We start from the raw sequence: 13,585 nt of genomic DNA, 5'->3' as shown, positions 1-13,585 counted from the left end.
CAGTCTTCCCCACCTGCTCTCTGTGGCTTTGGGGTTTCAAACCTGGGCACTGGGGCTGATGGCTGTCCCAGGGAAGGAGCTGGACAAGGCGTCCATTGCCCCGGAGCTGTAATTTGGATTGTCACTTGCCACTGTCCCTCTGAGCTCTTCCTTGTTTTTGGAGATGGGCTCTCAGTGAGCTGGTGGCTCTCCAGTAATGGCCCTGCCAGCAGCCAGGGCAGAGAATGAACTGAGTTTCTCCTCCTGCCGTTGTTGGTGCCCTGTCTGGGTGTGCAGAGGAGTCTCTTATCTCTTAGCCCGCAGGAGCACTGGTCTCCTGAGGCAGCCCTGTTTGGAGGCTGCACTCACAGGCACTGGTGTTATGTAACAGATGGCACCAGATTCTTGGGGTGGCTTTCCAGAAATGCACCATGGTTAGGGGAAAAGCTTTGTTCTTGCCCTGGCAATGGATTTGCTCAGGGCCAGGATCACAGATTTGTTCCGAAGGCTGTAGATGAATGGATTTAAGAGGGGGTACAGGACTGTGTTCAGCAGAGCTACAATTCTGCTGGTGCTCAAGGAAACAGCTTCTGCAGGACACGTGTAGAGAGCAGTGCAGCTCCCATAGGCAATGGATAAGGTGATGAGATGGGAAGAACACGTAGTCAAAGCTTTTTTCCTCCCAGAGGCTGCTGGAAGATGCAGAACACAGAGGAGGATGCAGATGTAAAATGCCAGAGTCAAACATAAGGAACCCAGCACGACACAGGATAAGAAGACAGAGTCTATTTTCCAAAGCAGGCTGGTGTCAGAGCAGGAGAGTTTGAACAAGGGGGAGTTGTCACAAAGGAAATGGGGGATCTTGGAGCCACAGAAAGACAGCTCAGAGAGGAAGAACAGCCGGTAGCTCTGCAGGCCAAAGCCGAGGACCCAAGCAGCAACAACCAGGTGGACACAGAGCTGAGGCTTCATGATGGCAGCGTAGAGCAAAGGTTGGCAGATGGCAACATAGCGGTCAAAGGACATGACAACGAGCAGGATGAACTCTGTGCAGCCCAGGGCAAAATAGAAATAGTTTTGGGCAAAGCAGCTGCTTAGTGAGAGAGCGTTCTGGCCAGAACTCAGCATCACAAACAATTTGATGCTTGTGGAGGATGTAAACCAGATTTCCAGGAAGGCCAGGTTGCTGATGAAAAAGTACATGGGGGTTTGCAGGTGGTGATCCACACACACGAGGAAAATGATGGTTGCATTCCCCATCACTGTTGTCAGGTACATGAGCAGGAGGACCAGAGAGAAGAATACCTGCAGTCTTGGATCAAGCTCTGGGAAACCCTCTAGGATGAACTCAGTAACTGCTGTTTCATTTTCTGGTCCCATGCTGAATTCCAGCTCATCCTGCTGAGACAGGAACATGGCAAAAACAAGTGGGATAATTTCACAGTCTGGACAAACATTTCTATCCCTCTTTCTCTGCTTCTTTCTTTTCCTGCAGTCTTGCTATAGAGCGCAGAGATCGTGCATCAAACAATTCTCACACCCTGATTGTTCGGTTTCCCACTTCAGGAAGAGACCCCAGGGATTTTATTGTGTTCTACCTTTTCCAAACACCCCCGAAGAATTCTTTCACCAGAACAGAGCATTCTAAAGAGCTATTGGCTATTTCCCCCCATTCCTAGGAAAGTCCCGGCTCACTCAGACCTACTGCAAAATCTGTCACACCCGTGTGCCAAACACCTCTCACCTACAGCACAAACACTAAACTGTGAAATTACATCCAATCTGTGCATTGAAGGTCCTTGTTTCTACTTTTCAGTACTTGCCTTTGGACCAGGAGTCGCTGAGGACCTGTTGATTCCAAAATAAGCAATCCCAAGTATCTCTTTTGCAACCCTCTGCTTTCTTCCACAGTTTTTCCCTCTCTGGCTCTTCAGGAAAGGAATGGGGAGGGCAGAATAGGGACCAAGCATAGCTTGGTTTTTTAGTACTCTAAATGAAGACTGGAATTTATTATGGATCCACAGAGAGTGTCACAATCTGAGCTGTCACCTGTCTGCACCAAAATGCACCTGTTCCCATGCAGTCCTTCATTGCTGTTGCTATCAAATAACCCGAGTGCAGAGCAAGAGAAAAGTGCCAGGAAGAGATCAGTAACTTTTGTTTTGTGTGCCAGCTGGGAGCAGCCAGCCTCCAAATGTTCTCTTGTCTCCACTGGCTACAGAGGGAGCCTCGAGAAAACAAATTCTCCTGGGTGTCAGCAGGGGAGTAGGTGAAACTTACTTTTCAAGTCTCAAAACCCCTTACTCTCAAATCCCTAATTAATGAAGTAATTAAGTTACTCTGTTTTGAAACCAAAATACACAGCTAAGAAAAGATACATGAGAAAAAGATATGCAATTAAAACTGGTATTTTCCCTTTCAGGTTGGTTTTTTTTTTTTTTGGTTTGCTTTTAGACATGGAGAAGAGCGAGGCAGATGACTTTGAAAATAGGAATTTTTAAAATGCCTGGGGAGAAGAGGAGAGGGAGGGTCTGAAGCAGTGAAACAAAGCTCTGTTGATGTGCAACCAGAGCACTGAAGTCACCGGTCCCCTGGGTGGCCCAAGGACTCTCCCACCTCATTGTCCACACAGAGCAGAGGAGAGACTGGTCTGAGACAGGCCATCAACTTGAAACCAAGTGACTGAGTTCAGTCGAGAGCCCTCCAAATGAACCAACTCCAAAATGAGCAAAAATGAGTCACATTCGAAATTAAGAGTGGGACTGAAATGTTTGGGAGCTTTCCAGGTGGGGACTCGGGGCAGCCCTAGAGATGAGCAGATCCTGCTGTGCCCAGGCCGATTCTTGTGCAAAAATGCAGTGATCACCACCCTGGGTGGAGGCTCTGACTGCTTCAGAGACCCCTGCAGCACCTTCTGCTGCACAGCTGAGCAAATTACAATTACTTAAATTGAAATTTAAAACTTAATTTTAATTAAAGCTGAGAAAATTACAATTATTTAAGATGCTTCCACACTCCAGAGACCACAGGCAGGTGGATTAACAGAAGCAATCAGAACAGCTTTAAGTGAAGCCACATTTCATGCAGTTGAAGGCTCTGTTGCAAGGGACACTCTTCCAATGTGAGTTATTCCACAATTCAATTTCCCTGTGTTGGGAAGGGTGAAAGTTTGACAAGAAAGTCCCACAGATACGGATGCTTAGCAGAAAGATTTTTAAATGTAAAACCTGAAGAAAGAATAGAGATGGAAGCAAGTTTTGATATAGAAGAATTGCTGAGTCTTACTGGATAACCAAGGAGGCAAAGGGTATGTTAGTTAGAAGGGGTTTTTATGACTCAGAGCAAAGGATAAACCCACCTCAAACCAGAAGATGTTTTTACCAAGCAGAAAGATTCCACAGGCAAACAAGTCAGCAGATGTTGCAAGTAGAAAAAAAGGTCTCAGAATTTTCCACTGCAAGAAAACTGAAAACCAACTTCTAGCTTAAATTGTAATGTACTAACTTTTAGTGATTGGAGAATAGCACCATGAATATGGTAAATCAGTAGTTATGAAAGGCTACCGATAAAAGTTAAGGTATAGATTGGTTCTGCTGTATTAAGATGCTCAGCAAAGAAAAGTATATAATGCATTGTAACCTAAACTAAGGGTCTCCAGGCCTGCCTGCAGCTGGAGCTGACAGCTGAGGGCACAGGCTCTTTCACCCACGACCCCGGGCTGCTGTAACCTCTTGGATGGAAGAAACTGCATTTTGTAGAGCTGCTGGATTCCCACATCTCTCCTTCAGGCTCTTACAGTGGCGCCCAACGTGCGGCACCATCAGTCAGAGCCTGAATGAGGGACACAGGTCTCCAGGCCTGCCTGCAGCTGGAGCTGACACAGCTGACACCTGCATGCACAGGCTCTGTCACCCACAACCTGGACTGCTGTAATGTCTTGGATGTAACAAACTGCATTTTGGAGAGCTGCCTGGAGTCCTGCATCTCCCATTCAGGCTCTTACCATGAGTTCTGTTCCAGGTATAGTGGATCGGAGTTGTGGCACTGGAGGTTTTGGATCTACAGGACCACCTCAGGTTCTTTGGACTCAGAAGGTGACAGATGAGTGTCTGGTAATTCAATGTTTGGTCACTGCTAAGGGATGTCATCCAGAAACTACAGCTAGATCAGGTTTACTTGGCACAGGAGCAGATGTAACTATAATTTCACAGCTTGTTTGGCCTCACTCAATCAGCCTTTGGAGGTGTTGGGTTAGGTGGGTCAACTGCTGGTGCTTTATCTGCTATTATGATCACTGTACCACATCCGGAAGGCCAACAAGCGAACATCAGACCTTGTGTTACTAATGCTGAGTCTAATTTATGGGGACGTGATTGCTTAAACCAATGGGATGTTAAAATTACCGCGGATTTTTAGTGGGGGCGTCTGGGATGCAGGGCCTTAAACGTCCGGCTGTGTCCTTGACATGGCTGACAGATGAGCCTGTCTGGATTCATCAGTGGCCCCTGCCTCCTGAAAAGCTTCTTGCCCTGCGAGGCTTAGTGAAAGAACAATTACTAGCTGGACATATTGAAAACTCATTTAGCCCATGGAATACACATGTATTTGTAATAAAAAAGAAATCAAAAAAGTGGAGACTTCTGCACGATTTGCGGCGCATAAACGCTGTGATGGCCGCAATGGGTGCTCTACAGTCAGGTCTCCCAACACCAAACTTTCTGCGTCCTTTACGTGACTTACAAGTCTCTCCTATATTCTACCATTTTTTTCTTTGAATTCAAAACAGCTGAACTTCAAGAAAAGCATTAAGGTATGGGTGAAAGATTTAATCAGGGGAAAGTGGACTGGCCCAGTGGAATCAGTAACATGGGGAAGAGGATACGCGTGTGTTTTAACAGAAAATGACCCTTGATGGGTCTCTGCCCATTGTGTCAAACCTTGTTTGGAGCACACAGAAAAGGACAGGATGGGTGGTTCTACAGTGGAAGCAAAATGAGTAGGTAATTGCATTGGTTATTAGGTGGATGGAAGCATGGACCCTCAAGGAATGTCTGGTAAAGATGGTAATTCAAGACAGAGTAAAGGGAGTTATAGGCTTACCCTGAAAATCCAAAATTTAAGTTAGTGGATGTTACTTTTGCTTCTTTTCCTTGAATTCTCTTAGAGAGGTTGGTAGTACTGAGAAATGTGTCTTGTACCATTTCCTTTTGCAGGGCACCGACAGTCCCAAAATAGGGGAACTTGATGTACCTAAGGGAGAAGTGTTGCCTTTGTACAGGGGTTGAATTAGTAGCTGAAGTCCACACTTTGAGCAACTAGGTTGGTTGCCCATTATGAGAGCAGCAGCCAGTTGTAAAGTTAAGTGGATGCTACTGAGTTCTGAGTGGTGACTAGGCAGATGACTTGGTCTCTGACTCTGTGTGGAGAAAGTTATTGGATTAGAGGTGAAGGTGTCATTCTGCTAGAAATGTGTCATCGGGAAATTGCGAGGTCTGTAACGGTATTTGAAGATCTTTTATTTTGTGCCTTATTTGTATATGAACATTAAGATTGTGAGGGTGTGTTTTGTGGAGTTGGTAGAAGTTGGTTATCTGTTAGTGAATGAAGAATGGATCCTCCGTCTGCTTGGATTTTTGCAAGGGCCCTGCAGAAGTCCTTAGAAGTTGTATTTGCGGGTCAAATACAAAAAGGGGGAATTGTAGGAAAGACATTCTGTACTGTTCTTGTGAGCTAGCAAAGGCCTCCTGACTATACAGAGAAGCCCCATATCTCTCCTGAGGAAGACACCAAGGTTATCACGATGGAGATGTGATGAAAGAGAGAAAGTTAAGAGATACAGACCCTAGCTGGCTCACAGAGTGACGTGGCTCCCTGATCACCTACTGAGAATTTTGTTTCTCTCTTATAACCAATGGGCAGTGAATGTGTATGTTGAGTGAATGTAAATATCTTGAAAAAGTATAAAAACAGCATGTTGCTATAATAAATCTCTCTTGCACCCTTCTGATGGAGTTGTGGTACTTTGTGCTCTGCCGTGCTCTATACCGACACATCCCTGCCCTCCTAACCTGAGTGAAAGGCTGAAGTTTTGCAGGAATTGCGGTGTAAAGGCACCAGAGGTGCTGCTGTGGGCCCGAGACCTGCCTGGAGTCAGGCAATGCCTTCCCTCCTTTCAGGATTATGGAGAGCAGTTGAGGGTGTTGCGCAGGGCGCTTGCCTGGCCCCGGGACACTGCAACACTGCCAGTGGGCACTGGGATGCCACCTGCTCCCTTGGCAGCATCTGCCCGCTGCCGGTGGTGGTGCTGGGACCGATTGGTGACTGTGCGTTTGCAAAAGGAGCGATTTCCCTCCTCCCTCCCGTGTGAGGCCGCCATGGCCCCTGAGGGGATGGAGCTCGACCGGGGCGCCCCCTGCTGGCCAGGAGTGCTCCCTGCAGCGCCCCCTGCTGGCCGGGAGTGCTCCCTGCAGCGCCCCCTGCTGGCCAGGAGTGCTCTCTGCAGCGCCCCCTGCTGGCCAGGAGTGCTCCCTGCAGCGCCCCCTGCTGGCCGGGAGTGCTCCCTGCAGCGCCCCCTGCTGGCCAGGAGTGCTCTCTGCAGCGCCCCCTGCTGGTCGGGAATGCTCCCTGCAGCGCCCCCTGCTGGCCGGGAGTGCTCCCTGCAGCGCCCCCTGCTGCCCGGGAGTGCTCCCTGCAGCGCCCCCTGCTGGCCGCGGTTATCATTGCCACAAAAACCAACAGCGCTGAGTGGGAGGGAAAGTTCTGGTTTTGTGTTGTATGTTCTGTTCTGGTTTATAAATTTCCCAGTAAAGAGCTGTTGTTCCTTTTCTTGCACTTTTGCTTAGAAGCCCCATCATTTTTGAAACTAAAAAAAATTTTTAACATGGGTCTTCTTTCCATTCCAGGAATGTTCCCACTTTCCTCGGCAGATATTTCTCATTTAAATGAGTTGCCAACTCCTGGGTTCCAGCGTGGAGGGGACAGACACCCCAGAGGGAGATAGGTTCAGGGACTGGGCCACCTCATGCTCTGCCCTTTAAGCCAGTCGGGCCACCAAGTGCCCTGTCCCCATGTGGCACTTCTGGTCACCCGGAAACTCAGGAGCTGGCTTTGGCAGAGCATCACAGTGTCCCCAAGTGTGCCACAGCTGACAGACTGATGGACAGACAGGGCCCGGGCTCACCAAAACCAAGGCCTGACCCACCCATGCCACACACAGGTGTTCCAAAATGTCTCCAGACATCAAACTTTTCCTGTCTCTGGCACCCCACCCTGTGCCATGGCCTGATCCCGACTGCCCTGGCAAAGGGGGAGGCTCTGGAACTCCCACCGGGCCTTTGGACATCCTCGTGTGGGGAACATGGCAGAGGAGGGATTTGGGACAGGGGAGAAGAGAATCCAGAGCCTCCTGAAGGCTGCTTTGGCCATCAGAGCAGTGAAGGTCCAGGGCCCTACCAGGTTCCTCTGGTGGGGGAAATGTTCTGGGGGAAAAATCCAGGGTTTGTTCCTTTTTGGGGGCTTTCTCTGAAAGTTGTTCCTTTTTGTGACCCTTTGGACTCTGAACCTTGTTGCAGTTGCTGTTGGTTTTATTCTCTCTCGTTGCTGTTGCAGGAAATTGTTCTTTTCTCAGCCCTTTGTGGTCTTTCTGCCTCCACAGGGAGGAAAGGGGCAGTTTTGGTGGCAGCACACACACGAGTGGGTGCCCATGGGTGGGGACCCCCAGTGCCCCCCAGTTCCCCCGAGTGTCACAGCACATTCTTGTAGATGTCACCGGGTTCCCGCGGTGGCCCCTGGGGTCCCTGCAGTTCCACGTAGGTCACCTGGGGATCCTGGAGGGTGGTGGCACGGGGGGACACTGTGAGAGACACGGGCTGTGGGATCTGGGTGGGGTGACACTCGTGGGTGACATGCCCCTCTGCGTGTTTCCCCTCCATACTCACCTGCTGCCCTCTTGGTGACCACGACGTGGGTGTACAGCACCTCCCCCTCCTCTGGGGGGGCCGGGGGATCTGGGGGGGCCCTGAGGGAATAAAGGGGATGTGGGGGAGGGAATAGGAGGTCTTTGGGGTTGGGGTAAAAGGGGAGGGTGTGGTTTGGGCCCCCCACTCACCTTTCCTGATTCTTCCTGGCAGCTGCAAAGGAAAGAGGAGAGGGGTGACTGTGGGGTCCCAGCGCCCAGACCCCTCTCAGGATTCCTGAACCCCCACACGACCCTCAATTTCCCACAGGACCCCCAAGCATCCCTGAAGTCTCCCAGAACTGATGAACCCCCCCAGTTCCCCCAACCAACTCTGCCTCAAGGATCCAAAGCCCAGCAGAGACAGAGACCCCCCAAAAGCCCCCGGGGCCACTGAAAGAAGCCCCAACATCCCTGCAGGACCCTCCAGCACCACCCCAAAACCTACAGGACCCCCAGCCAAGGTCTCAGTTCTAGGGCTGTGGGAGCTGCATTATGGTTCCCCAATTCTGGGAGCCTCTACAGCTCCCTGGGATACCGGTCTCTCCATTGTCACCCACCCACACGGTGCCACCGGTGCCAGGCCACAATGACACCCACGAGCAGGAGCAGGAACAAAAGGGCCCCACCATACCCTGAAGCCACTGCAAGAAACAGAGGGGGACACATCACGGTCACCCATCAGGCCAGGGATCCTGCAGTCCCTGGTGAACTTGTGTCACCTTACCTGCATCCCTGTGTGTCCCTGTATCCCACGGTGTCACCTCCAGGACCAGCTCTGGGCTGAGTGCCCGGAACACGCGATGCTCGTCTGCCTGGTTGGTGGCCATGCACTGGTAGGTGCCTGAATGTCCCACATTGGTGGCCCTGAACTCCAGAAGGGGACCCCGGGCCACCTCCTGCCCGTTGTGCAGCCAGGAGAAGGTGACAGGGGCTGAGCCCACCTGCACTAAGCAGCGCAGTGTCACAGGGTCACCTGCATGCACCTGGTGTGACAGGGGACCGGGGGTGATGGTGGCATTGGCCACGGGCACTGCAAGGACAGAGAGGGGGCTGAGGGCACAGGGAGGGGCTGGCAGCCAGTGTGGGGGGGGATAGGGACAGGGGGGATGGGTGTGATGGGGGATTTCGGGGATGGGGTCACACCACGGAGGGGTGAGGGGACACAGGGCAGAGGAGAGGAGACCCAAGAAATTTGTCAGGGGGACATGGAGGTCCCCAGGCAGGGGACCAGATGAGGCAATGGGGGCTCCCCGTGCCCATCCCCACACTCACTGCGCACCGCGACGCGGAGCTGGGTGCTGCTCTTCTGCACAGCCCTCCCCCCTCAGAGGGCACCTCGCAGCTGTAACTCCCTGAGTGGGAGACCCCCACGGCAGGCACCAGCACCTATGGAGACCCCTGCGGGCCCCCCACCACCTGCCTGTCCCGGTAGAACAGGAGGGGAAGTGCAGGAGGGAGGCTTGGAGCCGCAGGGGGCTGGGGGTGCTGAGCCAGCTGAGAGTCAGGGGGGACCCCGTGGTGAGCTTGGGGAACCCTCCAGCACCAGCACCAGAAAGAGTGAGGGAAGGAGAGGGGAGGTGAGGACTGTGACTCAGAGTGCACTGGGAAGTGGCTTTGGGGCTGTCAGGAGATGGGAGTTCCAGCCGTGGGGGTGCTCACCGTGCACTGTCACTGTCACTGCTGCTGACCCTGACGGCCAGGACCTCACCCAGCCCTTGCAGCGGTAGCTGCCGCTGTGGTTCAGCTGGAGGGGGGACAGGGACAGCTCGGTCGCATTAAGGGGCCTCGTCAGATTATTCTCATCCTTGAAAAATCGCACCTTGGTTACCGGGCTGTTCCACCGCCCCCGGCAGCGCAGTGTCACCGTGTCCCCCTCCAGCAGCACCCGTGCTGGCACCTGCAGCACCAGATCATCTGTGGGACAGGAGGGTCCCATCTTACTGAGGGGCTTGGGAAAGGTCAGAGGTGGGTCCCCATGGCACTGGGGACATCTGGGTGCACTGGGATGCACTGGGATGTCCCTGTGTGCAGGGCACAGGCTCCTGCCACACGAGGGGTGTGAAGCCACCCACAGAGTGGAGCCCACCCAGACCTGTCAGGGGCCACCCAGACCATTTAAGATCCCCCTCACCATCTAAGACTGTCACAGCGGGGCTAAGCCCAGTGCCAGGTCTGTCACACTCGTAGGTGCCACTCTCTGTGACATTGAGGCGGTCGTGTCTCTCCTGCCACCAGCGCTGCCCGTCCTTGTACCAGGTGGTGGCACCGGCAGTCCCCAAGCCCTGGCAGGTCAGTGTCACCTGGTCCCACACCACCGGCGGCGTCCAAGGGGGTTCCACAAGGAGCTGGGGGGTCTGGGCCCCTGCAGGTGACAGGGGACAGCAGCCTGCCAGGGCCAGCGTAGGGTGGGGACAGCGCTGTGGGGACATGGCATCCCCCGAGGACTCACCAGCAAGGCCGAGGGTCTGGGCTGGAGGGAGAAGGGACAGGGCTGGGTGGGGATGGCACTGAGGGGACAGAGGCAGACGGGGTACAGGATGTGAGAGCTGTCCAGAACTGTCTCCATGGGACAGCAGTTCTTTTGGGAAAGTGCATGGGGGTGGTCCCCAAAAGATTTGGTGAGGCAGGGGGATAGGTCTGTGTCACAGCCACCCGTGCACCACATCCCTGATGCACGGCCACCTTGGGAACTGGGACACTGAGACCACTGAGGCAGAACATGGGGACACTGTGGACACCCCAGGCACAAGGACACCACGGACACAGCCCATGCTGGCCCAGGTAACCTCCACCAGATCATGATCCCATCCCCATGATCCCATCCTCATGGTCACATCCTCACGGTTCTTGTCCCCTTCTGTCCCTGCATCCCAGTTCCCTTGTCCCTATCCCCAGAGCTACCTGAGCCCAAAGGTGCCAGTCCCACATTCCTGTCCCCAAATCCCCATCCCCAAATTCCTGCCCCCTGTTTCTGTCCCCAAAGCCACCCCACATCCCCAGTCCCACCAAGGTCCACTGTGGGTAACACGGACTGGCTCTGCTGGCATTGGGGACCTTGGGGGACCCAGCAGCCCCCCTTGTCCTCTCCCTGCCCTATCTCCATGCTTTCAGGCCCAGGGCAGTCACCCCACAGGAGCAGTGCCACCTTCCTGGCCATCCCGGTGTCCCCAGCCATGTGGACTGGCTGTCACTCGCTGTCACTCCCCTGGCTGGTGGCTCTTTGGATGAAGAGGAAGGAAGCGAGGTCACGCCTGTCCCCACGTGGAGGTGGCCCTTGGTGGGACAGGGTGGCCACAAGCTGGGCACAGGAAGGGGACGAGGGTGGGTGGGACAAGATGGGATATGGGGTTCCAAGGAGTGGGGGCTCAGGGGGTTTTGGGGAGCTAGGGAAGAATGTCCAGGGGAATGGAGGGATCCCAGGGATGGGGTCCCTGGCCAATGGGGGTGCTGAGGAGGGGGAGTCACTGGGAATGGGGGTGCCATGGGAATGGGGGTCCCCAGGGCCTGGGGGACTCGGGGATGGGAGTCCTAGAGGAATGTGGGCTCCAGGGATTTGGGGTCAGGAGATGGGGGTCCTGGGGATGAGATTGCCAGGGGAATGGGGAGTCCTGGGAGAATAAAGTTCCTGGGGAAAGGGAGATTTCAGGGGATGGAATGAACAGGTGAGGGTTCCTTGGGAATGGTGTGCTGGGCCATGGAGATCCTGGGGAATGGCAGTACTGGGATGGGGGTCCCAGAGATGGGGGGATATAAGGAATGGGGCCCCCATGGTTGGGCTCCCAGGGGAAGGGGGGTACCAGGGATGGGCAGTTGCTGGATGGGCACAGGCATCTCATCTCCTTCCCTGGGTGCCTCAGATTTTGGGGTGACCCAGGGAACATCATAATCCCCATGGGGTGCTCATTTCCTGTGCAGGCATCACATGGCGATCCTCTGCTTCTGTGCCCTCCCCTACCCTTGATTTCTCCTCTCTTTATTTGTCTTTCTTCCTTATTTTCCTCACTTTTCTACCAGGTCCCCTCACCCCTGGTTCCTGGCTAAGCAATCCCAGGGAGCGCCTGAGCAGGGAAGGGGTTGGGGGGACCAAGGGGAATGGGAAAATGGGGAGCAGGAGGTGCAGGGAAGGGTGGGGAGGCTGTGGGGGATGGAGGTGTTGGGCTGTGGCCCCTCAATATTTTCACTCTCTTTTTCCTGGACAAGAAGGAAGAGGCTGTTTGTGCTCAGTTTCAGATGGGAAAGGGAGGCAGTTCTGTCCTGGGGGGCACATCCAGGGGGCTCCGGTCCCAGGAGGATCCTGTCCCAGGGGGTGACACATCCTGGCATGAGGGAACCTTTACCAGAGGGTGGCAGTTCCAGAAATGTCCCTGCACATTCCTGATGGGGTGCCTGTCCCAGGGGTGGCACATCCTGGGGACCCCTGTCAACCCAAAGGGTGGGGCTCAGCCATGGCCCAGCCCCACTGCACAGGGATGGCCATTGCCCAGCCCTGCTCTGGCCAGCCCCAGGTGGCAGCCAGGACCTGAGGGTCCCCCCCACCCCCTTGGCTTTGATTCTGGCAGCTTTAGAGCTGCTGCAGAGGTGAGAATTCTGTGGGGGAAAAGGCCTGCCTGTGGTTTGCTCAGCCCTGCAAGAAGCACAAAGCCCAAAGGGAACCCAAGCAGTGGCTCTGTGAGGGCCTTTGATGGTTTTCAGAGCAGGGCTGGCTGGAAACCCACCCTGCAGGGGCAGCTGGGAGGGAACCAGCCCGGAAATGCAGCAATTGATCATTTTGTCCCTTTGCCTAAGGGACTGAGAGAGCCCCAAAACTACTGCAAATCCCACACCAGTCTGCTTAACAAGCTGACCTGGACCCTCCTTCTTGAACAAAACCTGCAGCCCTTTGGTACCTCATGGAAAGAATGTTTGGGTTCTGGATGTGCACACCAGAGGAGAGGGAGAAGTGTGGAAATACTGAGCGGGGGCTTCACACGAGGGGCTGGGGAACAGGGGTGTCACAGCAGGAGCAGGGAGTGCCCAGGCAGGGGAATTCAGGGCAGGCTGGAGAGGATTTAGCAGGGAATCAGACCCTGAGGCACACACGGGCATTTCCACAGATTGCTGTGCACTGTCCCAAGGATGGACAGAGCTTCTCTCCTTCCTCCATGGGAAGTCGATCAAGTTTCAGGGTGGGAATGAGCAAAATGGGGAAGAGTTCCTAAAGGTAGGCCAACCAAAGGCTTCCTTAGAGTCTGGGTTGCTGCCCAGCAGGCAGGGAACAATCCCATGGAGCTGTTGGATACTCAGAGAGATTCCACACTTTGTGTTATCCACAAGCAAACTCTGCAGTGGGATGCACCAAGGGAATCCTAAAGGGAACCCTAAAGGGAACAAAAAAGTCTCATTTCTTCGGGATTTGTTTGTGTTTTCATTGTGAGGGAGTTGTTGGGAGAGCAACAGTAAGAAGGATTCTATAAACCAGACCAATGACCTTTCTGCTGCAGGAAAGAGAAAGTGAATGTTGGCACCAAGCGGGCGGTGGGAGAATTCAGGGAGGGGTCAGGGACACATCACCCACGGGTGTCACCCCCTACACAGGTCCCCACAACTGGTGTCACTCTCATGGCCCCCACAGGTGTCCCCTGGCCCTGCCCCACCTCAGGATCCACATGT

The 13,585-nt window shown here is 53.8% G+C and overlaps 2 protein-coding genes across 6 annotated transcripts; both read right to left on the bottom strand.

Moving 5' to 3' along the window:
• Positions 1-345: 345 nt before the first annotated feature.
• On the bottom strand, positions 346-11,129 carry LOC132334947 (olfactory receptor 6M1-like). 3 transcript variants are annotated; one of them, XM_059861070.1, is made up of 2 exons: positions 11,063-11,129; positions 346-1,380 (listed from the first exon to the last, which is right to left on the bottom strand). In XM_059861070.1, exon 2 carries the CDS (start codon positions 1,357-1,359, stop codon positions 415-417), a length of 945 nt encoding a protein of 314 aa, XP_059717053.1. In that variant the 5' UTR covers positions 1,360-1,380; positions 11,063-11,129; the 3' UTR covers positions 346-414. The 3 variants fall into 3 exon arrangements, with proteins under 3 accessions (XP_059717053.1, XP_059717054.1, XP_059717052.1); XM_059861071.1 differs by having other exon boundaries at positions 346-1,377; XM_059861069.1 differs by lacking the exon at positions 11,063-11,129 and having other exon boundaries at positions 346-4,422.
• On the bottom strand, positions 7,354-10,432 carry LOC132334690 (Fc receptor-like A). 3 transcript variants are annotated; one of them, XM_059860784.1, is made up of 7 exons: positions 10,386-10,432; positions 9,596-10,298; positions 8,661-8,777; positions 8,494-8,577; positions 8,087-8,108; positions 7,917-7,996; positions 7,354-7,831 (listed from the first exon to the last, which is right to left on the bottom strand). In XM_059860784.1, the coding sequence occupies exons 2-7, from the start codon at positions 9,870-9,872 to the stop codon at positions 7,722-7,724; spliced, it is 690 nt and encodes a 229-aa protein (XP_059716767.1). In that variant the 5' UTR covers positions 9,873-10,298; positions 10,386-10,432; the 3' UTR covers positions 7,354-7,721. The 3 variants fall into 3 exon arrangements, with proteins under 3 accessions (XP_059716767.1, XP_059716765.1, XP_059716766.1); XM_059860782.1 differs by having other exon boundaries at positions 7,508-7,831; positions 8,661-8,966; XM_059860783.1 differs by lacking the exon at positions 8,494-8,577 and having other exon boundaries at positions 7,508-7,831; positions 8,661-8,966.
• Positions 11,130-13,585: the final 2,456 nt, after the last annotated feature.

This window comes from Haemorhous mexicanus, chromosome 16 (genome assembly GCF_027477595.1).
Source record: "Haemorhous mexicanus isolate bHaeMex1 chromosome 16, bHaeMex1.pri, whole genome shotgun sequence".
NCBI lineage: Eukaryota > Metazoa > Chordata > Aves > Passeriformes > Fringillidae > Haemorhous > Haemorhous mexicanus.
The sequence above is the reverse complement of the archived record's forward strand: the minus strand, read 5'-3'. Positions and strand labels throughout refer to the sequence as shown.

What these genes read in the sequence shown, in the direction of transcription:
- LOC132334947 (XM_059861069.1), bottom strand. Translation starts at nt 1,395, where the DNA reads ATGTTCCTGTCTCAGCAGGATGAGCTGGAATTCAGCATGGGACCAGAA.
- LOC132334690 (XM_059860782.1), bottom strand. Translation starts at nt 9,872, where the DNA reads ATGGGACCCTCCTGTCCCACAGATGATCTGGTGCTGCAGGTGCCAGCA. An exon ending in AGTGACAGTGACAGTGCACG is followed by an intron (nt 8,967 to 9,595) that starts GTGAGCACCCCC and finishes CTGTCCTTGCAG; the next exon opens with TGCCCGTGGCCAATGCCACC. An exon ending in GGTCACCAAGAGGGCAGCAG is followed by an intron (nt 7,832 to 7,916) that starts GTGAGTATGGAG and finishes TGTCTCTCACAG; the next exon opens with TGTCCCCCCGTGCCACCACC.